This window comes from Callorhinus ursinus, unplaced genomic scaffold (assembly GCF_003265705.2).
Source record: "Callorhinus ursinus isolate GAN/ISIS: 27379988/994484 unplaced genomic scaffold, GSC_fseal_2.0 scaffold2, whole genome shotgun sequence".
NCBI lineage: Eukaryota > Metazoa > Chordata > Mammalia > Carnivora > Otariidae > Callorhinus > Callorhinus ursinus.
Window position 1 is genome coordinate 9,818,764 of NW_027397064.1, and position 27,688 is coordinate 9,846,451.

The window sequence follows — 27,688 nt, forward strand, 5'->3', positions numbered from 1 at the left end:
ACTTTTGAAGTACTATCAAAAGACTAAAGCCAGACTATTTCATTCTATGCTTTTGATGCTACACTGTTGGTATTAGTTCTTTACACCTACATATTAGTTTCAGCAATCAAAATCGTATATACATATACCTATATAATAAATGATAGCAAAGCTCAATTACAGGTATTTTAAAAAAGAGAACACAAACACTTTACCATCAACTAGTATTATAGACACTGTAAAATTTATACTGATAAAATTTCTTTCAGGAATTAAACTCCAGTTGTTTTCAATCAAACTAAATAAGGTGTGTTGGTATTTAACATTGTGATCTGTTACAAGTAGCTGGTGAACAAAATACATAATACTAAGCTTTCAAAATCTGATGAAATTTACTTCAAATTATTAAAAACTACATCATTAAATCAACTCTTTTATTGTATACTACTGTGTTCTCTCAGTCTCAGTTTAGTAATAGTGAAGAGAGAATAAAAGTGAGAATTTCAGAATGATTATCATTAAGAGATGAGTAACATTCTATAATTGAGAAATCCATGGAACAACATAAAACATACAAATTAGTAAAAGATGCCTACTTGACAACAGAACTTACTGTTGGAAGCCTGGAGAGGAAAAGCTGAAGTAAATTCACCAAAACTGCAGCTAGATGAAAGCATTCTAAATGCTGGACAGCCAGAAATTATGTAAATGATGGAATTTAAAGAAGAAAAAAAAAAGAAAATTGAAAGAAAAGTCTATAAGACAATACAGAGTTAAAACTTGAAAGAAAAATAATCAGCCAAAGATCTAAAGGAGGCTTCAATGAAATTCTGAAAACAATAGTTTATGGGAGAGCACTCAATGCTTAAAGACCGATTCCTGCACAGAAAACTATTTCCAGTCCGATCAGAGTGACTGTTCAGTCATCTCCTTTTGTATACTAGTATTTATCTTCTCAAGCTTGCTGCCCTGAAAACTATTTATATTTCTATGGAAGCGATCCATTAGCTTCCTTTATTCAATGTGTTCTGTGAATTTAAAAAATATAAAATTTAAAAAATTAAATTTTTAGCACTGTAATGCTCCTGTGCATAAAGAAATTTAAGGAAAATTCATATGCAGGAAAAGGAAGAGAACAGACACTGTGAATCAGACAACACACCAGAAAGTTAAAAAAAAAAAAAAAAAAACACACAAAACAGATGAACATAGAAAAAAAGATTTCAGGTTTCCCCAGAGCTTTATAAGGATAGAACTATTTGAAAATCAAATAATTATAGAATTTAAGTTTAGAATAATTTTTCAAACTACATCTAGAGAGTTTTGTTTCAAAGTAAACATTAAAGCATAATGCCAGAGAAGCTCTACCTGTAGTTTGGGGCTGAAAAGGAGAGTGACTCGCTGTGGGGAAACCTCCAAAATTACTCGAACCACTAGACTGTCCAAATGCATCAAAGTTTGCAAAATCTGCATTTGCAGAATTCTGAGCTGTAAATGGTAAGGAACAATATATGTTAATGAATATGAAAATTATAAATGAAAAATATGACAAATGAAATTTTATGAAAAGTTTGTCTCACAACTCACTTTAAAGAGAATTCATTTAGAAATCAAATCTTAAATCCTATCAGTGTTTATTTAACCCAGTTTCAAGCAATTCATTAGAAAGTATCCAAAAATTTCCCCGAAAACACTTTGTATAACGATAATGTATACACAATACCCTTTGAACAACCTCAGGAATAGTACAGTAAAAGTGATTCTATTAAAGGAAACTCTAAGAGCATTAAATACATGAATTACAGTAAAGCAGAGATATAGCATATAGATTACATTCTGGAAAATTCAGATTTAAAATGGTAGTAAGTGATTCATCAGCTATGTGAATCTAAAATAATGATACAAAGAAGGTTAAATATTCTTTTTGGTTTTTTTCTAAGTTTACAAGTATTTTACACCATGGCATATGAAAATTAAAAAACTGAATGTATAACAAGGACATGATTGTCAAATAAATCAGAGATATCCACATTCTGTTTAGAAACCTGCCATTCTTCACAGATACTAAAATTTGAGAAATGATGAAAACAGTAAAAATGTATAATATTAGTGTACTTCAGACTCAGTGAAAAAGACCAACTGGTATTTTCCCACAGATCATCAACATAAGAGCAAATTTTTAGGCTTCTCTAAACTTAAAATATGTAGCTAAGTAAAATAATTCAAAAGATTTTTTTTAAAGGCAAAAATGGATGCTGAATAAACTTTTTATAGAGAATATGATGAGAAGTGGTTGGTATGCAGGAAAGGGAATGCTAAGTGGGAAGAATGAAAAGCATGCCCAAAAGATAAAGGTTAAATGCCATTAACATAGTAAAAGTCAGCCACTTCAAATTCTTTGCAGGCAATTTCACTTCAAGGAAGTTTTCATAAAGGAATAATCTTGTAAATGAATATGGTTACATCTAACAGCTAAACAACATGTGTTTTATAATAATGAAAAAAATTAAAAACTCAAATGGCCAGTAATGAGGGATCATTTAAATATATTATGAAATATCATACAAAGAAATATAAGGCAGCCGTTTAAAAAAAAACACATAGAATATGTAGTCCTATTCAAAAATGCTTATGACAAAGTAAATAAGACAAACAGGTTAATAAATTCCAAATACATTTTCATTTGCCAATTTTGTTAGCATGGTATCATGGGCACAGAAAATCGGTATTTTTGTTAATTCAAAGTAGTGAATTTTCAGACTGGTATCATTTTCTCCTTTGCTTAAGTTTACTAAGCTTTTGCAATAAATATGTATTCTAATTTATACAAACCAAAAAAGTTACTAAACAAGAAATTTTCTACTAACAAAGTAAAATATTATTCTCGGAAGATAATCAGGAGAATTTACAGCATTTCATGTAGTTATTCCTTTGTGTCTGTCTGAAAGGGTGTGACTGCAGCAGGGCGTACACCTAACATAGACCTCTGTTTACTAGACACCTATGGCACCGCCCTTCCTACGTCCTCACCCCCAGCACTTCTGAGGTGGAAATGCTATGCTCTATATACATATCACTGCTCACACTTTGTTCTTGAAAACCCTTCTTGGGCGCCTGGGTGGCTCAGTTGGTTAAGCGACTGCCTTCGGCTCAGGTCATGATCCTGGAGTCCCGGGATCGAGTCCCGCATCGGGCTTCCTGCTCAGCAGGGAGTCTGCTTCTCCCTCTGACCCTCTTCCCTCTCGTGCTCTCTGTCTCTCATTCTCTCTCTCTCAAATAAATAAATAAAATCTTTAAAAAAAAAAAAAAAAAAAAAAGAAAACCCTTCTTAAACACATTTGTCCTGGCTCTCAAACATTACACAGAGGTATCTAAATTAAAAGCCTGCTTATCATGTAACAAAATAAATTTTGTATTTTCTGGATACTCTGAAATCTTTTATTATTTCTTATTAACATAGTAAGATTCAATTTATCAGCTGAGATTTTACTTTCCCAAAAATAAACACAATGAAAGATATACTAATAAATAAAGGACCAATATACTGAAAAATATTTTGAAAGAAATATCAACACAAGTTTAAACAATAAATAAAGTTTAAACCCAGTTACCATTTAGTATAATCAAATAAGTTTGTGAAAAGGGAATCCAAAATAATCAGAGAATTCCATCCTAACATAAAAACTGTACAGCCTTGGACAAGTCCCCTAATTGCTCAGGCTCTACCAGTCTTTTCACTAGCAAAACAAAAGGATTCACTAGATGACCTGTACTTGTAAATCCAGCAGTATGACTCTACAGCTTATAAGACAACAGGAATGAATTTTTAAGAACTGTGGAATACTAGGCCCAGAAGAGGAAAATTCTACTAAAAGACAAAAGAAGTCGCATATTTAACACACAGATAATATAACTATCAACCAAAAGAATAAAAGAATATGGTATAGAAGTTCTCAAATTTAGAGCTGGTTATATTGCAAAAGACAAGTTCTAAGTTTTTTGAACAATTTAGCTGTGCATCTGAGAATAAATGAAATGCATCTATACATTGGAGAAAAAGGAATTAGGTCCCTAAGCTGGTTTATCACTGATAACCTCGAATATATGTGAATATGCAGTCTATAATAATACACACTATATTTAACTTACATTTAGACCATTATAGGGAAAATATATATTTAACATGTTTCAAACATCATCAGGAAACAAATCAGTTCAACAATCCATTTTGTTAGTCAAGTCTATTTTATCACATTTGTAAACACTGGTGTTTTCCAACCGGAGCACCAAACACGTTAATCAAGTATTTATTCATTATAGCAAAGCAGGACTTTGTAATACTTCTTTCAGTTTTTATATGGAGACATTGAATCTACTCAGTTGTCTTCAACAAATGGTTATAGTAACTTTTAAAATTGATAAGTACTGTCGAATGACATTTTAGAAACAATTCTGGAAATTAAACACTAATAAATTCAGTAATAACAAAAATTACTAATGTGGAACCTCAAGCAATCTCTATACAAAGAAATATAAACTGAACAGAATGTAACAAATCAGTAAAGATTTTTTTTTAAATGTAATCTTACCTCAAAAAGCACAAGGAAGTAATCTCAGTTTAAGAATTTAAGGCACTAAAGTTAATGAGCCTAAATCTTGCTGAGAATTGTCTTTCCTCTCCAGTGAGATAGGGTACTTATGAGAAAGGAAGATAAACCTAGAGACCAGAGACAGAAACTGACTGCCTTCATCAAATTCAGCTGAATTTGTTTCACCTACATATTTAAATTCTTTTTCATCAACCCCAACACTTAGAAACAAAACACTGCACATTAAATAAACAAGCTTTCTTACTTCTCTTAAAAGAAAATCAGTGTTATCTGGTAATCCGGACCCTATATATCCATGTGTGAACAGGGGATTAGAACATCCCCCTTCCACAATGCATTACATTACTCACTTGTGTTAAATGGGTGGCAAGACAATGAAGTTTAACATCCATCCCTAGTACGAGGTGTGACAAAAATCAATGACAGTTTATAGTTCATAGGTTTGTGATAGGTTTATTACCAAGCAAAGTAACTATTAAATTCTGTAGGTTAATTATGTTTCTAACTGAGAAGTACTTCTGTAGAAGATGACTTTTCCTGAACACAGCAATAATCCCACCACTGATACACATCTTCACATACCATGTCAGCCAGGATGTTCAGAGGAAGGGTGAAGACGTCTGGCTTTTAAGCCATTAAACTATCTGAAAACATACAGGTTTCCCTATAAAATAATGCTAACTAGATTGGCATATCTGAATAATTATCATTTGCTATTGAAAGTTCCATCATATCAATCTGTACACGAGAAAATTTTCACCTAAAGAGGTTTTTTAAGAGGTGCCTGGGTAACTCAACTCAGTTGGTTGGGCATCCAACTCTTAGGTTTTGGCTCAGGTCATGATCCCTTGGGAGACTCTGCTTGAGGATGCTCTCCCTGCCCCCCTCCACCTGCTGCACGCATGCTCGCTCACATGCCCTCTCTCTCTCTCTAATAAACAAATCTTAAAAAAAAAAAAAAAAAACTTAAAAAAAAAAACATGAAAATTTCAGGGTGCCAACTCAGCTATCAATGACTTTGTATTTGTGGACCATACATGGAAAAATAAAGATTCAGGGTTCTTGTAAAGGCTAGGGGAAAAGACATAGAATGGAAAAAGAGGAAATAAATGAATAATTTTATTAGCTTCTTCTTGTAGCATGTGTATATATTTTATTCTGGAATCAAATGAGTTTTTTTTTTTAAAGATTTTATTTATTTATTTGACAGAGAGAGACAGCGAGAGAGGGAACACAAGCAGGGGGAGTGGGAGAGGGAGAAGCAGGCTTCCTGCAGGGCAGAGAGCCTGATGTGGGACTCGATTCCAGGACCCTGGGATCATGACCTGAGCCGAAGGCAAATGCTTAACGACTGAGCCACCCAGGTGCCCATCAAATGGAGTTTTTTTTAAAAAAAGATGATTTAAGTGTGCATTCGTAAATAAGAACTTTAGGCTAAAAAACTACTCCTCTTAGGCAACCTAACCTAACTGACATGGTTATTAAACTATATCCTCACAGACCCATCTTTCCTACCATTTCCATCACATGTGGAAAAGAGACAAAATAGTTAAGATCTACTATCTTCTAACAATCTGATAAAATTACAGGTTTCATTTCTTTCCTTTTTTCTTTAACATATTCTACAATTAAATAATGGCTATTATTTTTCAACAAGCATTTTAAAGGAGTTACTGATGCTATGAGTAAAATCATGGTACCAAGCAGCTTGTAGAGCCGCAATGACCTGTATAGCTACTTCTGGCTAACAAGGCTACCTGGAAGAGTATAGATTATTCCCTGAATGGTGAATATTCACAAATTGCATTTAAAGACAAAAACACAAGGGAAACGTGAAATAAGTTGCAAATTTACAAAAGAGCCTGGTAGTTACTTATCAATCACTTCAAATTATGTATCAGGAAGTGTAAAACTGAGATAAACGCAAACTGTTCATGAATTACAGAAGGTTCACTCTATATTCTATTCTCTGATTCTTCAACTCCTTTTGCCAGCATTCAAAAGCAACAGGGGGCAACATAGAGCTGGGGCTCCTCTTTAGTCAGAGGAGACTGGCTACGGACGTGGAGGGTGAAGGGGAAAAAGTCTCTCCCGGTTTCCTGGGCTTTTCGCTGCAGAGCTAACACAGAAGGGAAAGCCATCACAGCCCCAACATCTTAAGCTCCCTGACTTCTTACCCTTCTCAGTACAATCTTTGCTGAAAAAGAGCCCCTCTTCATCCTAGGATCCCTTTTTAAAGCAAACACACACACAAACATAATATGTTACACCATAATTTCCTTCTGTAGCAGGCCCTTAGAAAATTCTTTCATTAATATTTATTTTCTCATTAATATTTAAAAGAAAAAGTTCCTTTAATGCTTGCTAGAAAGAAATGTGGCTGAAGAGCAGCTTTTCCATAATTTTTCGAACTATCTTAAGCAGTACATTTTGGGGGGGTGTATATATGTATATATGTTATACTTTATACCCTTATTATCCAACTATATAAACCAGGTCATCAAATTAAAAAGACGAACAGCATCACAATCTCATAGGTGAGTAAAAGAAGGTAAAATAAGTTCTAAAATACAAATAGGAAATCAATTCTGTAAGTGCTAGTTTCTGCTATGCTCACAAAATAGTGAAATACAAGTTTTAGATAGTCGTGAATTTTTCTTGATTATATAATTAAAATTATGAAAATGAGTGACAAAGAAACAATAAAAAACATTAGCTAATACCCCATACAGTCATGCAAAAATATAAAGCAAAGTTTCAAATAATCAAATAAAAGGGCTACAAAATGACTAAATCAATTCTTAATTTTAGTGCTCCACATTCGGTTTGATGCTTACTCAACCATTCACAAATGCAGACAGGTAAATTTTCTGTGACATACACATCAAAGCTTACTGGCATCCAAAACATTATTTCACACATATCTCTGATATATACAATGTAGGCTTTCAGACCGTTTACATCAGACCTTATTTTTTCTGTCTTTTTTTAAATTTTATTATGTTCTGTTAATCACCATATATTACATCATTAGTTTTTGATGTAGTGTTCCAGGACTCGTTGTTTGCGTATAACACCCAGTGCTCCATGCAGTATGTGCCCTCTTTAATACCCATCACCAGGCTAACCCATCCCCACACCCCTCTAGAACCCTCAATGTTTCTCAGAGTCCACAGTCTCTCGTGGTTGCCTCCCCCTCGGATTTCCCCCCCTTCATTTTTCCCTTCCTACTATCTTCTTTTTTTTAACATATAATGTATTATTTGTTTCAGACCTTATTTAAAAAAGTAGAAGGATCAACATAACAATAAAAAAATTAAAAAAAACACTGCATCGAAAACTAATGATGTAATATATGGTGATTAACATAACAATAAAAAATTAAAAAAAAAAGTAGAAGGAAGCATAAAGAAACAACTCTAAAGACTACTCCCATTCTGACTCCAAAGCCTATTTCTTTTCACATTATGCCATTTCACTGTCCATTGTAATTATTTACTATTACAATTAGAAAGGCACAAATGAATTCATCTATACTTTAATAATCAATTTTTAAATATTACTTAGGTAACTGCAAGGTTTATATATTCATTTACAAAACAAAACTCCATAATTTCTAATTTCTGCTGAAGTACATTTAACTCTTTGTAACAAACATGAGAAATCTGGGAATAAAAAAAGAAGTCATATCTTCTAGAGCCAACCTGAAGATACTGCTACTCTAAAGATGGGATAATATGAATATCAATAAAGATAATAATGACAACAGATCTGAGATGTAGCAAATGTTAAATCTATGAATCCATAATGATATGAAACAAAAAACAGATCATCATTAAAATATGGTGGGGTTTCAACTCATTCTGATATGTGACTGGTCAGAATCAGTCATATAGTAACTTTCCTATACAAATTATATCATTGGATAACTGAAGATTTTTGAAGAAATATTTCAGCTCATAAATGAAGGAATGATAAAATCTAGAATATCAACATTTTGCATAATGGACCCAGGCATGGAGCATCAATAGCTCACATTACAAAAACAGAAACCATCAATAATATGTGCCTCTTAAACCGTAAGTAGCAGGTTTGCACCCCGCCAAAAAAATAGCCTGTAACAGATCATATATCTAGAACCAACTATCAATGTATAGAGAATACAGAGAGAGGAACCTGTTAAGGGACCCCACAGTGGTGCACTCAACAAATTCAGAGTAAAATCAACTACATACTCTACAGGACAAATAACCTGATTTCTTCAACAAATAACAGAGGAGAAAACAGAAATGGAGGAAGAACCCACAGACTATGTGATATATCTCACAAATGCAGTGTGTACACCTTATTTGAATAAACTCAGTGTGTGTTTGTCTGAACTGGAATGGAAAATTTGAATAGCGACTAATGAATAATAATAATTATTATTAAGGAGTGATAATACTACTGTGGTTATGTTTAACAAAGTTCTTCTGTTTTATAGATACATATAAAATATTTAGGGATAAACAAATATATCTAAAATTGCTTCAAAATAATTAAGAGGAGCAATGTAAGGAGTAGAATAACAAATAACAAATGTAAGGAGTAGAATAACAAATGAAACCAGATTAGGCATAAGCAATGAGTACACAACGGTTCTATTACCTGGTCACTTCTGAATATTTGCAATTTTCCATATTAAAAGGGTGAAAAAATACATTAAAAAGTCTTTCCCCATTTTTCTTTGGAAAGAGGTCATGTCAGTAACTGACATTAAGTATAATCTCTTCTGTGATTAAAAAAGCACCAGAGTTACATGGCTACATATTACACGTCAACAGCTTTGAGGGCCCACCCCCTCAATAGAACACATTTACTGATATTTAAGTTTTAAAAAGAATGGATGTTTCTCAGTGCTAATATACGTGTCTGGTAAAAAGCTGTTGGGGAAAAATACACATACCTGCGTGACTGTTGAAATGTGCAAAGTTAGCAAAATTGGCTGTAGCTGTTGATTGAGGTGCTGGAGCAGCAAAGATGTCTGAGCCAAGATCACTTAAAAGGTCAAACTGCTTCTTTTCCTGCTGCTGCCCTTGAGAGCGACCTACAACTGGAGACTATAAACCACATATTAACTATAAAGAACTTCCTGTCAGATCTGCTACATTTTTTTACTACTATTTCCAATTCACCAAGTTTAACACACAGTTTTAAAGATTACATAATCTTTTATCTGTAGTTTTGAATACTTTGCTATTTTCCGAAGAGCACAAATTTTCAACATCTATTTCCACATTATCTCTCAATTCTAAGTACAAAGTCAAAGGCAAAAAAAACACTGTATTACAACAGTTGTTACACCTTCTAACACAAGACAGACTTACCACTAAGAGAGCAATGATAAGACTGTCACAAAACACATCCTTTATATGATGGGAAGAGTACAACATACTGACTTAACCCTTCTCTTTATTTTTGACTCAAACCTCTTGTGAAAACTGAGTAATTTTATCCAGATGCCCGAGTGCGCATTATTAAAAAGGGTAGGCTTTCATTCAAATAGTACTATGCCTCAGAACCATTCATGTGTAGGGCAGACATTGTAAAGCCAGACAGGAAAAAATTTGTCACAGCTCAGTCAATTGTAATAAAGTGCAGAAACACTAACTTTTTTACCAAGTTATGAAAAGACTTCAGTCTGTTTAGTTTTTTAAAATAAGGTATGTAATGCAAAGCCACCTGTATTTCGATGATAAACATGCTTCACAACCAGGCAGGGAAAAAATTCTACTGCTTAAGAAATTCCTTCTTGTAAAAGTCCATCACAGAGACTATACTGCTCTAACTCTGATGGTCCCCACAGAGTCGGGTTTTACTAAATTTAAGTTATATGATAGCTAGCTATTAACAACATTCCTGTATACCTTTACAAACCTGTGGAGCATTCAAAGAAACTCTAATTTGCAGAGCAAAAGAGAACAAAAATATGCACCTCCCAACCACTTAACCAAGATCCTTTTCATGTATTATAAACCGTTAGGACAGAACGCTGTTGGCATATGGGTTTATGCTACTGTCTTAAAGAATTCTCAAATTCATGACACTCACTATCCTCCTTACGTGGAAGCCTCTACAAGACCTTAAGACTACTCACCTGACTAGGTGTGCCCTTATTTAAGTGCAGTGCTGGTGCTGAATCTCCTAAAAGAGACTTCAGTGGTTTGACCTCAGGTGTGCTGCTTGTGCTACTGGCAGAGGACCCTGAAATAGATGCATGAACTGATGCCACCACTTTGGCTTGTTCTGGAGGGACGTACCTAAAACATATGAAAAATTAAGCAGGCAGTTACCTAAGAAAAATGTAGGGAATACTATGCTTAAAAATGATAAACTTAATTCTCATTTTTTTACGAGACTATTTCAACACTAATCTTATTTCAAAACCCTCTTAGAATTGATAGCTTAAGACTGCGCTTAATTGAAATACTCAGAAAGGGTAATAAAGACTAACCACAAAACTTGTTTCAATTATTTACTTAACAATTTTTCTAAGAAAATAAATAAAATAACTGCTTTTTTTTTTTTTTAGCAAAAGAGCACCTATAGCTAGTCATCATGATGAACAGTTAAAACTCTTAATTTTTTAAAAACTAAACTATCATAAGATCATAAATAACATTTGGGAAGAGAGCAGAAGAATGGGAAAATATTTATTATATTACAGTTAACAGTCTAAAATATAAAGGTCTGTTACAAGTCTAGGAGAATAAGATCAACAATGCAATTTTTAAATAAGCAGAAACAATTTACAAATGGAGACATAGAAATGAAAATGCTTGTAACCTCATCAAAATGCAAATTAAAATTTCACATTTACTCCAAGCAAAATTTTATAAATTTTGTTATTTCCTACTAAAATATTATAAATAGGTATGCTCTGTGTCCCAGAAGTACAATTTCCAGAAACTTCTCCGTTGGGATTAATTGGATAAGTAACAAAGATACACGTGCATGCATGTTATCACAGCTCTCTTTATAATTTCAAAAAACTAGCTACATATCAAACACTCATCAGGAGAAAAATACTTAAAGGGGTTTTGTTAACATTTGTATAATAGAATGCTACATAGCTACTCTTGTTCTAACATGGAAAGATGTCCCTAAGACTATAAAGGTCTTGCAGGTTTGATCTCAGTCATGTAAGTACAAGATTTACAGGAGGAAGAGAGTAAAGAAAGGAAAGAGAGGCAGTAAAAACATAATGCCCAAACACTGTCAATGCTAATCTCTAGGGCTGGGATCACATGAGAGCTTTAGTTCTATTTCTAGGTTTTGTCCCACTCTACCCTTCTTTCCACCCCCACCCCCCATATCACATGGGGGAGTAGGAAAACACAGTGGTTAAGAGCACCTATATGTTCTAGAGACAGAGATCAAATCCCAGCTCTACCACTCAGTAGCTATGAAACCTAGGGCAAACTACTTCACCCTTTGTGCCTCCAATTTTTCATCTATAAGATGGAGATATAGTTGCTAGGAGGTATAACTGAATTAACATTTGTAAATACTTAGAACAGTTCCTGGTACACGTGTATTAGCTACGTGTTAGCTCTTATCAAATTATATAATAATGACAAACAATACACTGCTTTCCCAGTAAATGGGACAGATGTGATATGAAAATGGAAACAGGAAGTTATGCTTTCCCATAATCTGGTGTATTCACTGAGGATATCGTTTTATCAAAGGATAAAACCAGATAATACTATTTGGTTCAAAATACTCATCTGACTAAAAGTAAAGAAGCTAGGCTTGTGTAGCATAGAAGTGAGTTTGAAAACTGGTCAAACAATTTCAAAACGCCTTCAGATCTAAGACAACAATAACCTCAAGGTATTAAGTACAGTGAGGATTTTTAGGGAGACTGCATTTAGATAGTGCTGATGTCATGTTAAAAACCCACTGCACTGCGCTCTCATTACAAGTCCCAGGGATGGAGAAGTGTGGGTTTAAAATGCACAGGGCCTGGCCCACCTGACTGTGGGTCACTCCCTCTTGGTGCCCACCATTCAAGTGTGTCTTTGTATTATTCTTCTCATTAATACCCTGTTTCTCAGCAAGTACCATGAATTATAATTATTTGAGGTTTACAGTTATTTGGGTTATAGTCTGAATTACTAATTTTATAATTATTACCATCCTAAACGCAAGAAGGGAATCAATGGTTTTAAATCTATTAAGTCTTACTCATGCACACTTTCCTTTTGCGAGTTGAAAAATAAACCATCTGAAATCCCAGCTAAGTTCTATTCAAACTAACTTTCTGAGCTGGTAAAAACTGTTGGGAAAATCAAAATCAGGCTATAACTATGCAAGGAGAAAGGTCTAACTACAGGATACAAGATCTTGGAAATTAAGAGCTGAAATGATAGAAGGATAATTTTACACTCCATTTTAAGAGAATCATTTATGCCACCATGTTTTTACTATTACTCCACCCTGAAAGATCTTTCTTGATCTAAAATTTTACTAGTATGGGGGCGCCTGGGTGGCTCAGTCAGTTAAGCACCCAACTTCAGCTCAGGTCATGATCCCAGAGTCCCGGGATCAAGCCCCTCATCAGACTCCCTGCTCAGTGTGTAATTTGCTTCTCCCTCTGCCCCTCGCCCGGCTCTCATGCTCTCTCACTCTCTCTCAAATAAATAAATAAAATCTTTAAAACTGTACCAGTATGTTTTTATCTCCGTTCATACTGAACGCATCTAGTGCCGCTGAACATAGCCCTGGCTGTGACTAATCTTGCCTTGCAAAAAGTAGTCTCCTCTAGAAAATAAGAATCCCAAGTTCACAGAGCACACAAATCAAAGCCACTTCTTTCTACTGTGCTCACTGAAATAAAGTAGAGATATGTCACCCATGAACCATAGCAAGTACTCCCTCAGGATCCCCTGAGTTAAAATACAGCTCCTCGGGAAAACAAGAAACCATTTACCTCCTCCTTATCTGTTCCACCTATTTGTGACTCTCTCCTTAATTTTCTTAACCCCCCAAGAAGGAAATATATACCACTGAATAAAGAGTCTTAGTACACTGAATTGTGTTCATATAGTTAAAAATGATGATTCCAGAGTAGTTGAATATAGTTTTACAGACGTATTTCCTGCTCTGCTTTTTAAAGGGCTTTACTAGCCATATGTCTAACCTGTTTTAACTTCTTTGTAAAAATTAACATCTGATGGATTTAGTCAGGGGAGCATAAACACTCCCCTCTTAACCAGGTAGTAAAATGATTTCTTGGGTGAGAGGTGAGGATATTTTGATCAAAGACTTACTGCAAAATGCAATTAAGTGGATGGATTACTACACAAGAGCTTTAGCATAGTGCTTAGTATAAAAGATGCTAAATACTTGCTAAACGAATGACAATTTTAAGGAAGAGGCTGTATAAAACTAGAATGTCTTGAGAAGCTAATAGGACTACAAAAGGATTAGAAGGAAGGATCCCTAACTTTCCAAAAAGGGGTAGGAGGCCTGGGATTAAGGAACAAGTTGCTGCTAGGCACAGGTGACTTAAGTCAAGGCTTTTAGAAACCAAATCCAACAAAATGCCAGAATATAATGAGGATCTATCTACCTACATACCTATTTCCTTATTTCCTATCTACCTATTTCCTTCCTTCCTTCCTTTTCAGATTAATCTTACCCATAATTAATGTGAGTTTGGGAGCCTTTGCTCTAAATACAAACTATTCACTCACCATCTTTTCTTTTCATACTTTTCTTGTAGGAACTCTTTCACTTTCTGTGGATCCCTGAAGTCTGGAATTGCTGAAGATCTATCATCAAATAATCCTAGCCAAATCTGTTTACAGACCTTTGGAAAGAATTAAAAAAACAAAAGTGTTAATTTCAACATCTTAACTTAATGAAATTTTAAGGGAAAATTAGGATTCTTTCAAAAAGCTAACCTACTTAATACCACTCCTTTCAATGAGAATATTTACCACAAAGAAAAATGAAGAAGCAACGAATGAAGTAAATTTATTTTAATATATTCCAGTCTGCAATAAAATCTTAGCAACAGCATTATAAAAAATAACATCTCACAGGGAAACAACTAATGAAATGGGATTTGAGGGGATTTGGGACTTTTGGGTCTTGAAATGACCATAAACTAAAGCCCTGAACTAAGTCGTATACTTTTATAAACCTCAGTTCCTTCACCCATAAAACAGAGGAATTAGACCAGCAGCAATTTCATGGATCTTTGACAGATTAAAAAATCAACCAAAAAAGCGGCGCCTGATTTCAGTCAGTAGAGCATGTGACTCTTTCTTTAAAAAAAAAAAAAAAAGACTTATCTATTTACTTATTTGAAAAAGAGAGAGCACACACATGCCTGTGCATGAACAGCGGGGGGGGGGGGGGGGGAGCATCAGAGGGAGAAGGAGAAAAGAGTCTTAAGCAGACTCTGCATTGAGCATGGAGCTAGACACAAGGCTCAATCCCAGGACCCTGAGATCACAACATGAGCCGAAACCAAGAGTCAGATGCTTAACCGACTACGCCACCACCCAGGTGCCTCTAGAGCATGTGACTCTTGACCTCAGGGTCATGAGTTCAAGCCCCATGCTGGAAGAAGAAATGAAAAAAAAAAAAAAAACCCAAATAAAAAGTACTAGAATCATAAATAATTTGAGCTTAAAGTATAATAACAATAACAAAAATACAAGGCAGATACAACTCTAGCTTTATAATCACCTCCTATGCTTTCTTACCCCTAATGGTTAAAATCTAAGAATCTGAGATATTTAACTTTTTAGAAAAATTACAGAAATAAAATGATGCAGAACTCAGAACACAAAGAGCAGAGAAATATAAAGAAAAAACTGATAAGGTGGATTTCAAAATTTACAACTCTTGCTCTTCAAAAAAACTTAAAAGAAAAATGAAAAGGCAAGCCACCAACTGATAAAAAGTACTGGCAAAATGCGTTCAGAACCTAAAAGAACATGAATCCAAAATACATTTAAAAATTTCTAAAACTCAATTACAAAAAACTTGTAAGAGTGGGCAGAGAAGTTGAACAGACACTTCACTAAAGACATACACATCACAAATAAGCAGCCCCAAATCACCAGTCATGCAGAAAATAAAAACAACACCAAGACTCCACTACATAGAAACCCATAGATACCACTAGAGGGCTAAAAATAAAAAGATTAACCATATCATGTGTTGGTAACAATGTGGAACAACTGGAACTCGCAAAAATGTTCAAATGGTACAACCACTTTGGAAGACTGTTGACGATTTCTTAAAAGCTAAATATATACCTACCAGATGACCCAGCCATCCCACTTCTAAAGTATCTACCCAACAAAAATAAAAAAACACATGTCCACACTCAAATTTGTATACAATGTTCATAGCAGCTTTACAGATAATAACTCTGAAGTGGAAACAACCGAAAAGGTTCATCAACAGGTTGAATGGATCAATTTTGGAGTATCCAAGTAGGATACTACTCAGCAATTAAAAGGAATAAATTATTGATACAGGCAACTACATGAATAAACCTCAAGATAATTATGCTGACTGAGAAGCCAGATCCCCCTCTAAAGTATATACTGTATGATTCCACTCATTTATATTTTAGAAAATATAAACGTATCTATAATGACAGAAAGGAGATCAGCAGATACATTACAAATGGGCACAAAAAAAACTCTGCGGGATAATGAAAATGTATGTTGTCTTGTCACTATCGTGATGGTTTCACATATATCAAACTTCATCAAAATTGTATAGTTTAAATAAGCACAAGTTATTGTAATTATTCTTCAGTAAAGCTATGACACTAGTCCACAAGTTTCCAAAATTATATTGTTTTAAAAAACAACCAATTATTACACTGTGAAAAGAACAGCATCTAGCTTCAAAAAGCCCAAGATTTGAGGAATCAGGATGAAAAGCAGCAGCACACCTCTCAATCATACCCTGCTCACTGAAGTGGGTAAGGGAGAAAGGGGAAACAGAAAAAGGACTCACCCTTCTCCTCTATCTGGACCCCAAGCACATTTCAAGACAACTTTTCCTCTGGTTCCCTCCTACTCCAGGCTCAGTACAGACACTATACCATCATTAAGGCAGGACAGCTGACACACATAAGGTCTAGGCTAAGGCACAATCTCATTATAAAAAATTTTCAGTGGCAAAAACCAAGAAGCACAGTCACCCAGAAATGGTGATGCAACTTACTGCCGGAAATACCATCAACCCTGTAGAGGGCCAGTTTCTCCAAAAACTATTTAATAATTTAAAAAGAACCACATGGGACTCTCCTTAGTCAGAAACCTGACTAATGATTCTCCAAAAATGTAATTTTTGAAAGATGCTGTGGCTTTACAATTACATTTATAAAGGGGGGATCAGAAGTTTCTAATTCTTCTATCTCCCAAATGAGAAAACAAGAGACATGGTAATCATTTGCCCAAGGCCAAAGAATTATTAACTGTGACTGACACAATTAGTTCAGGACACTTTATGACATTTAAGTCATTACATTCCAAAAATCCCCATTAACTACCATATACAATTTTTTAAACTACAAATAGTGAATAAATAACAAATACACAAATCAAAAGAAGATGGCCTGAAGAGAGATCATTAAGTTACTGTCTTGGCACTCATCATGGTAAAATAAAGCAAAGATGACGTACTTGATGGTAAACTTTATATATATAGACAGCTGGCCTTAGCAGCCTGTAGGCCCTGCCACTCAAAATTCTAAACGAACTGCTGCGGTGCTGCTCCGGCTTGCCGACTGGAAAAACCATTAAAACTGGCTGCTTTGGTCCACTACAAATTCATGCCATCTCACTATCAAAGCCCCTTGATATTGGTCAGTTCTTATTTCTGACTGTGTTACCCCACAACAACAATTTCCTATTTTGCTCAAAATCCTGAGTGAATTACTAATAGGGCAAGCAGTACCGAGACCTGTGGTCTTGAGTATTAAAATGAAACCAGTCATAAAAGTTGTGTGTTTCCCTCCAGCCTCATCTGGTTATTTAGGTACAAAGTAGTCAAGTGTTGGCTTTAATTAAGGTAAAATACAACCGAAGTTAAAAAGGAGTGGTTATAACAGACCATGGAATCTAAAGTGAGAAAAACAAAGATATGATGAGGATGATGGACAACAAAGAAGTTTAGGTTCAGGTTGTTAATAAAATTGCTGGGAGTAAGAAATTAAGAGGGAATGAGCTGGGAAGAAAGAAGTGGGGGTCTCAGAGAACAGGATGTTTGAACCTGAACTCTTGATTCAGTTATTGATAAATAAAAAATCTAAAATAAGATGCAAGATTATAGGAGGTTAAGAGGTCAAGGAATTCAGGAGGCCGAATTATCTATTATTATGACAATCATGGAGATTATCCATGCAGATACTGAGATTGGCAGAAATGATTAACACTAGTAAAAAAAAAGACATTATGTAAGGAGCTAAAATCTATAATGAATGAGGGGCCTCAGAGGTATGACTGCAATAAGAAGCCACAGCAATTGATAAAATCTACTTGCACAAGAAGCATGCGGCTGGGTGCCCAGAAACACCACTGGGGAGCAAGAATGAGACTGAAAAGCCAACATTTGAAAGAGCTGCACTCATGATGTAATTAGTTTTGATAATCTCTTTGAGCGACGTGGATAATCAGTTCTAATTATAGAATAATGTGATGGCTAGGGTAGTTCAGAGCATAGACTAGGGAATCAGACAGCCTGAATTTGAATTCCAACTCGGTTTAGTCACAGAATCTGCTTCACAGGGATGGTGGAACGGTTAAATGAGTTAATAGGAGTTTTCTACTCTGGAACAGGCATATATGTGAACTTTAACTAGTATTAGTTATTATTACTTTCAGAGGTGGGTTATGAAATAATAAGGTGAGCAAGGGCTGGGAAGTAGAGGTCTCCTCGGGAACACAGGAAACTATGAGTCTCCCTTCTTTCCTGCTACAGACAGAATCAAAGTTGTCTTGATAAAATAATCTCCCTCCTCCAAACTTCTCTTTTTAAAAAACATTTTATTTATTTATTTGACAGAGACAGACACAGGGAGAGAGGGAACACAAGCGGGGTGGGGGGGTGAGGGAGAAGCAGGCCTCCCGCTGAGCAGGGAGCCCCATGCAGGACTCGATCCCAAAACCCTGAGATCATGACCCGAGCTGAAGGCAGACACTTAACCAACTGAGCCACCCGGGCGCCCCTTCTCCTCCAAACTTCTATAGCACTTTGTACCTCTCACATGAGATTCATTACCAACTGCCTCATATTCAAATTACTGCACGTGTCTCGTGTACTTTTGAATTCCCCACAATGCTTAAAAAGATGGGTTGTGCCACAGTGTGTGTTCAATAAATATACCAATAGTGCTCAAAACCACACATCATTTATTTTAAAATAAAATTACATATCAGCCAAAAGAATAAACCCATGAAATTGTCAGGATAATTTTTTCCTTATTCTAGTGCTAATCCACTTTAGAATTGCAATCATAATAGTCACTGACAGAACCTAAAATATTTTAAAGCATATTTATCAGTCAGGGTTGCCATAGAAAACAGGTGGCATGCTCAATTTGTGAAATTTGAAAAAAGTTTAATAGGCTATTTACAAAGCACAGAGGCTGTAAGGAAATCACATGAGTATAGTTCCCCGCATTAGTAAGAGCAGGGCCCAACCCTACCCACTGGCAGTGAAGGGAGGAAAGAGGAAGATGTCAGTAACCTTAAAAGGAAGAGGGCTACTTAATAGGAGTTTGACCTTCAATGGAAGGATGCAGAAAGAATACAAGAAATCCCACAGGGAAGAAGAAAGTAATACTTACTTTCCTTTCTTTGATCTGCTGACAATGTTCCCCATCAGCTAAACCCAACTCTAAGCCAAGAATCAAGAAAGCCCATCTGTGTATCCAGATAAACCAGCTGCCTGGAGCCAGAGCAGGGTAAAGACCAGAGCTAGAAAGGCAGATGGAAGCTCTCCAGCAGAGCACCCAAACCATGATAATAAATATATGCAGTGCAAGCAATTTAACAAACTAAATTACGGACACCAGAGATAGGAAACATCCATACTAATTCTCAATTACTCCTATAAAGGAAGGGTAAGAAAACAGTGCTGCACCAGGCTTGAGAAGGAAAAGAGGTAAGGGCAGAGATTACACCTTTATGATCCCCTCATGGGACAGCAAAACAGTAGAAATTTGTGTGAGAGGGAATTTACCTTTACTCTGACAAACCCTTATTTTCACAAAGAGGATGCAAAGAATAAACATTGTGACTAGCCTCTGTTTGCAACCTCTAGGTAAAAAGATAAAAAATAAGGAAAGGACAGAAAGATGCTCTGGAATTAATCTTTTTTTCATTAATCCAATCTATATACATCCAACTAGACTTTTTTGTCTTTTCACTCCTTAGTGGAGAGATGGAGGATTATTGACTCCATGTAAGATATAATTACAGCATTTGAAAATATTGCCCATAAAGTACAGAAATGAGACTTAAATGAAAAATTCATGAACAAGTAACTAATAGCCACTCTAAGAACACAGAAAAACTGAACAGAAATAAATATTAACAAACAGGAAATCCCATTAGAAGCTCTCAAGAGAGAGACCATGTTATCATCAATATATTATTTTACCCTAAAAAGAAGAAAAATCAGTTTTTTGCCTTAATTTGCCCTAAAAATCCAAAATCAGAAAAATATCTCAAATACATGTCATGACTCAAGTTAAATACTGGAAAAATAAGTACATTATTAACATTTCCTATACCCATCCAACCTACATTAGCATGACTATTCTAATATTTCTAGACTGGTAGGTATTTCTCCGTGATAGCCTATCTAAAGGATATATATTAATTAATAATACTTAGAGAAACAAAGACACTATTCATAGGACTTATGCAAGAGAAACATAGTTCTCCATGTATATATCTTTTTAGGAATATATGGTATATTCCATCTTAAAATTTGGTTTTAAAAAATGTGAAAGAATTAGAACATACGCAACTGATTCACTGAAGAGGCACTCACAAACTTTATGTGCAGATAACTAAGAGACCAGAGCCTCTGTGAACCAGACACATAAATGGATATGTGAGGGAACAAGACTTACATCAAATCCAATTTATTTAATCTTGGGTTTTTCTTTTTTTTTTTTAATTTAAGCACAAACTACCTTATAATGGCTTCCTTAACAGAAAAATCAAATTCTTCAATTTAGGCCCCAAAGGAGCCAAGCCCTGATTAACTCTACAGACTCCTCTTCTGTCCTCACTCTTTCTAGCCACACAGGCCTCCTCAGAAAGTCTTCCCTGAACATACAATCCAAAGGGGGCAACATCCCCCACACCAAACCTCATATATACATTACTACAACATATTACTTACTTTCACCCCCTTTATCTCACAGCTTCTAAATGTAAATTTCATGAGGCAGGAACCTTCTCTCTGAATCACCACTATTTGTATTCTCAGTGCCTGACACATAGCAGACACGAAATAAATAAATAAGCTTGTGCATGAGTGAAAGCAACTTCCTATCAGCATTGAAGTATATGTGCTGCAGAAATTATGTTTCCCTTTGTTCCATCTAAAATATACATGCTGACCTAGAACATTTAGCTTACCAACTTACTCATGCAGAAGTAATAAATTCACTGATCCAAATTCTCACATTCTATATAGACCAGAGGTTAGCAAATTAAACCTCACAGGCTAAATCTGGCCTATGGTCTGTGTTAGGCAGCTATAGTTTCATTGGAACACAGCCACGTGCACTTGTTTATCTACTGTCTATGGTGCTTTGTTGGGTAGCTACAACAGAGACCATATGGTCCACAAAACCTAATATGTACTAACTGACCCCTTACAGAAAATGTCCGCCAACCCCTGACTTAACCTGCAAGTATGGACTTACTAGGATACCATCCCAGCAGCCAAAAATAATAACAATTTAAATAGGATAATAAATAAAAGCCTATTTTAGAGGCAGGTATTATACTGTGCATGGGGAGTAACAGATGAAACTAAAATGAAAGAAGCCTTTCCTTGGAGGGAAAACTTTCCAAGAATGAGGACTACCTAAGGGTCAATTTATTCCTTAGAGAATAAAGGTGAAAAAGTACCAGAGTAAGTTTCACGTAAGGATTAATACGTATTTAACACTTGTTTTCTAAATAACTGATGAGTATAAAGAATAGAAAAGATAAAGGCAGGGAATATTTAGAACACTAGAAAGAAATTAAACGCAGTGGAAACCGCAGTAAAACTTACTTACAAATATCTATGTCTGTGAAGGAGACCAGCTTTAATTCAGAAACCTACCATGGCCACTTAGTAAAAGGCAGTACACAATACACAGCACATTCCCATGGCGGATTTCATTTAAAATCTCTAATGTCAGATAGTGTTTCAGATAGGTTTCAAAGAACAGAAACCCAGCCACAACAGTTCAGATAAAACAAGTTCACAGGAAGCATACAGCAACACTTCAAGAAAACATAAACTTTATGGGAACCTGTAAAGAGAAAGCCATTTGGGACTAGGTAGTCTTGAGTATCTGTTTCCAAAGCCCCTCTCCACACCTGTCCCACCAAACACAGAGTTTATCACCTCTGATTCTCACTGCATGTCTATAAAGTCACTGCTCTTATCTTAATACATGATTTTCTTTCCTGTTTACTTGTTAAGACTGCACATGGCCCAAGTACACACTGTCTTTTTTGGTTTAAGTGATTCATCATTTGAATCTAGCCTCTGTGAACCTGAATTCAATTTCTTAAAAGAGGGAGGCTCTGATTAGTCACTGGCCCCCAGGGTTAGCTGTCCATTCCTGGTCCAATAAACTGTGTGTTTGTGTCTTTATTTTGTGGTTTTCCCAAGACAGGGAGAGGGAGTCTTCCCCCTTTCTTCCATCAGCAAGGAGCATGAGCATGGTAAGGACTCCCCAACCCAAAATACATGTTGATTCATGAATGTGCTTTGCAAATTACAGAAAGCTTTATAAATGTAAACTTTACTACTTTAGTGAAGTCACATTAGTGTGGAGAAAGATGATCAACTGCCCCACCTTCTCAAACTAAGATGACATATGTAAATTACCCTGTAGGGCTGCATGGGTAACGAAACAATTGGTCTTTTAATTTTGTATGCTATGTCTTTAAAAAGCTTCCTGGTTTTAGCTAAATTTATCAATATTTACTCTGTGATTTTTCCATTGCTTTTAGTATATAAAGTCCTTACACATTTAAATGTTAAACAGTAAGCTATATTTTCTATTAATTTTTATGGTAATCGCTTATGGTTTTTTTTATTGTCTACCCCAAGCGTATACAACTTTAAACACTACAATTTAGTCTGCCTTTTAGCCACAAAATAATTTGTTTTACAAAAAAGTTTCAAGTGTAGTAGAAAAGAACTCCCATATACCCCTTACCCAAAGTCGTTAATGTTAACATTTACTTTACCATTTTCTCGAGACAAATTTTTTTTTGAACCATTTAGATCTCTTCCTAAATGTGTATCTCCTAAAAACAGGGACATTCTTTTACATAACCATAAGCAAAATTATCAAAATCAGGAAATAAACATTTTGTTTTATTATTATCTAATCCACAGACTAGCCAATTATCTTAATAATGTCCTTTATAGCAAAAGGAAAAGGATCACCCGGTACAGAATCCATAACCGTCTTGTTGCCTTTAATCTGGAACGGTTCCTTCATGTGTCCCTTGACATCTTTGAAGACTACAGCTAGTTATTTTGTAGTATGTTCCTTTATTTTGGTTTTCTCAAAATAAAATTTTTGTCATGCATGTAAACCATGTTGTATCCTTCTCAATGCATTATATCAGGAGACACATGATGTCAACTTGTCCCATTCCTGAGTGATATTAAGTGACATATGCCAGATTTATCCACAATAAAGTCACAATTTTTCCCTTTGGGATTAAAAAATACCTTGTAGGGAGACACTCTGAGACATTTTCTATATTTTTATTGTTTTTGTGCTTTTAAATTGTAACTTTAAATACTTCTGGAGACGCCTGGGTGGCTCAGTCGGTTAAGCACCTGCCTTCAGCTCAGGTCATGATCCCAGGGTCCTGGAATCGAGTCCCAAGTCCTGCATCAGGCTCCTTGCTCAGCAGGGAGCCTGCTTCTCCCTGCCACTCCCCCTCCTTGTGCTCTCTCTCTCTCTGACAAATAAATAAAATCTTTAAAAAAAGATTAAAATTAAAAATAAAATACTTCTGAAATTTATTTTGGTATACTGTCAGTTAACATTCTGACTTTTCCTTTACTGAATAACCAATTCCTTCCACACTGAACTGCTGAAATTCATTCATTTTATGATAACTTCATATACCTAATATATATAAAGATTATAGCGTATCTCAGGATTTAGTCTACAGATCTGTGCCTATTCTAGTTTCAGACTATTGTAGTTGCCACACGTTTATATTGCAAATTATTGCCTATAAACAGATATATTTAGTATCTGAGTAGAGCCAATCTTATTTCCTCTTTGGTTTACAATTTCTTCCTAGTTAATTTTACTTCTTCGTTTTTTTGGATGAACTTTAGAATCACCATCTTAAAAAGAGAACAAAATTCACACCAGTGTTTTGGTTCCAATCATTCTACACTTAATTTGTGAACCTCTTAAAGCAGAGCATTCTCATTCCCAAAGACAGTTATGAATCTTATATGCAAAACTGCCAAGAAGGACAAATTAACCAACGGTTTTGGTTTCTCTCTCTCCACAGAGAAAGTTTTCACTTTTTACATTTTCCAGAATGTAACTAATAACAGGGAGCAAAGGAGCAGAATGGGCAAGTTAACCTAATCATATTTCCTTTAGAACTGAATATTAAGAACAGTTTTATTTATTTGTCATGATATGAAAAAAGAACTGTTTGTGGATTATCAATGGTTTAAAGATAGCATCAATACCAGCAAACCACTGCTAACAAGAACATTACTCATTCAATGTTTAACTCAATCTAAGGTTCAATGATAATAATCGATTTGTACTGACACTTCTATTGTCTGGTTGGCCTGGTGACTAAAGGCATGCATTTGCCAGACAGCTGACTGAGGCTGGGAACGTAGCCTTTGGCTGAGGAATAGAGAGACTAACTGGCCCAAATGCAAAACAAGCCTCTGAAGTAAACCTGATCTGTACCATATTCTATGTAAATTAATGATCTGGAGAAGAAACATTTCATTTTCTTTGAACATTTACGAATACATGGGTGACTCACAGGTTAAAAAAAAAGAAAAAAAAAGGAGAAGGAATAATCAGGCAAAGCTCTTCTAAGCAGACATTAGGGTTGCAGAAGAGTTGAGTTTTAAGTAGGTTTCCAAAACAGATTATCTCCATGTCCAAAGAGGACAAATTGAGCATCAACTGAAATAACTACAACAGATTGAAACACATCAAATAATTTCCTAACGATATTTAAAAAAACACACACCTAGCTGGTCACTGTTGGAAGACGCTATGGAGCTAACTCATTTTGGAAACAGTTAAATATGGAGAACCATAAATAGCTTTATGTGCACTATACCTGATATGTATGAGTAGTTCTGATGTACTTAAAAGAGTAATAAAAGTATTGCATGTTAACATAAATAACTTTTATGAAAATAGCTATATTTTCTAAAACTAAAAACGTTAGTGAAAAAAGCGGCACTGTTTTACATCTTTGCAAATTTCATTAATACTGGATTGAACATTAGCTGATTTCTCATCTGCTTCTGCATCTTTATGTTACACAGCTTCTGGAAAACTCTCCTGTATACTCATGAGAATGAAAGTAAAAATAGCAAATCAAGTCTTCGTTATTAAAAATTTTTGACTTTACACAATCCCTGGAAAGGTCTCAAGGATCCCCAACAGGTCCCCAGACTGCACTTGGAAAATTGCTAAGTTAGAAATCACCACTTTCAGCCCAAATATTTAACTGTTTTCAAAATGAGTTAATGGATGTAGGAATAGAGAACTGCAATAAGAGCTGCTAACACATCCCCCCAACAATGTCTACCACGCACGAATACACCACCTGATGACCTATGAAACAGAGTCTTTCCCTTCTCCAAATTAAACATGAATCTTAAGAAGCTACTAGATCCAACTACCAATTTACAGGTAACTATGATGACAGAGGAACAATGACACTACAACATGGATAGAATCAGCAAATCCAGACACTGGAAACTACTGAACAAACAACTGGGCTGGGAGAAAGGAGAAGCAAGAAGGAGAGGAGAACGGGAGGGGAGATGGAAGAAGGAAGAGAAGGAGAGAGAATAGGAGTAAATACTACTTACTTATAGAAACTTATAGAAAAAAAGATTTAAAAGGCAAGTAAGGCAGTTTTCACTTCCAGTAATGTCAGAATACCTCATATTAACACCCAACTCTCCAGCAGATGAGAACTGTAAACTCTGTGCAAACAGTAAAAACTATCAGAAGACACTAAAGAGGGGCGCCTGGGTGGCTCAGTCGTTAAGCATCTGCCTTTGGCTCAGGTCATGATCCTGGGATCAAGCCCCACATCAGGCTCCCTGCTCAGCGGGAAGCCTGCTTCTCCCTCTCCCACTCCCCCTACTTGTATCCCTGCTCTCGCTATCTCTGTCAAATAAATAAATATTTTTTTAAAATTGTTATAAAAAAGAAGACACTAAAGAGCAACCACAGCGAACAGAAACTGGAGAGGAAACTAGGTATTTTCTGGTTTGTTTTTTTTTTTAAAGATCATCACTAGAAAGCAGGACCCAGTCAGTGCCAAGCAGAGCTGGTAAAACTCGAACAGAAATCCACAAATCTTAAAAAGGAGATCCCTGCAACCATAGTAACTGGAAAGTGAAGGGCAAATCCAGGGAGGGAGAGAATCAGAGAATAGGAGCCACAAAACCTGCAGAACAACTCTACCCAGATCTCTGGCTCACCTTTAAGGTAGGCATGTATGGGGCTGACTCCAAGCAATCAGTTAGAGACTAAAAGAACTGAGCATAAATTTTAACTGGTATCCTCATGAGAAGCAGAGTTTGCTAAAGTAAAAAATGAACAAAAGAAACCAAACCAATACCCTTAAGGGACAAAACAGAATCCAGAGGCTCTACAACCTACCATTTCCAATGTCCTGGATATAATCCAAAATCACTAGATATACAAAGAAACAGCAAAGTGTGACCTACAATCAAAAGAAAAGCAATCAGGAGAGAAAGATGATGACTTTTGAATTCGCAGACAATGATTTAAAGCAGCTAGGATCCCCATATGCAAGCGCTTACAATGAATACAACTTTGAAATCTCAGCAGAGAAATAAAAACCATAAAAAAGAACCAAATGTAAATTCTAGAACTGAAAAATATCAAATTAACTCCAAACAAAAAACTAGAGTACGGAGATAACAGGAGAGTCAGGTGGGAAAAAACAGAAATTATCCAATCTGATGACGAGATCAGAGCTGAAAAAAGTAGTTAAGTAAACTTGAACACATAATTTAACAGAAATCTGAAGAATGAAAGTTAACTGAGCTTCAGGGTCCTGTGGGACAATATTAAAATGTGTAACATATTTGCAGGTGAAGTCTCAATTTTAAAATAATTTTGGGGGCGCCTAGGTGGCTCAAATGGTTAAGCGTCTGCCTTTGGCTCGGGTCATGATCTCCAGGTCCTGGAAATCGAGCCCAGGGTCAGGCTCCCTGCTCAGCGGAGAGTCTGCTTCTCTCTCTCCCACTGCCTCTCCCCTCCACTCGTGCTCTCTCTCTAGTGAATAAAATCTTCAAAAATAAATAAATAATCTTGAAGACAAATTCACAGATTCACAAAGCTCAGCAAACACCATGAGTACACACACACACACACACACACACACACACACACACACACGCCTGCAAAGCATGCATAGGTACATCAGTTATACTTTAGAAAACAAAGACAACGACTTCAAAATGGCCTATCACTATAGAGCAACAACAATAAAAATATCAGATAATGTACTCTTTTCAAGGAAAAGAGTATTACCAAAGATAAAGAGACT

The 27,688-nt window shown here is 35.5% G+C and overlaps 1 protein-coding gene across 11 annotated transcripts in view; it reads right to left on the bottom strand.

The window, feature by feature from the left end:
- Nucleotides 1-27,688, bottom strand: part of AGFG1 (ArfGAP with FG repeats 1) — a 73,227-nt gene that overhangs the window by 15,603 nt on the left and 29,936 nt on the right. For 6 of the 11 annotated variants that reach the window (XM_073877685.1, XM_073877687.1, XM_025890428.2 and 3 more), the window contains exons 3-7: nt 14,330-14,445; nt 10,726-10,888; nt 9,535-9,688; nt 1,348-1,467; nt 593-664 (exon numbers count right to left, since the gene is read on the bottom strand). In XM_073877685.1, the coding sequence (XP_073733786.1) occupies nt 593-664; nt 1,348-1,467; nt 9,535-9,688; nt 10,726-10,888; nt 14,330-14,445 (625 nt within the window). The remainder of the gene's footprint in view (nt 1-592; nt 665-1,347; nt 1,468-9,534; nt 9,689-10,725; nt 10,889-14,329; nt 14,446-27,688) is intronic. The other 5 variants (XM_025890470.2, XM_025890437.2, XM_025890452.2 and 2 more) reach the window with 2 other exon arrangements.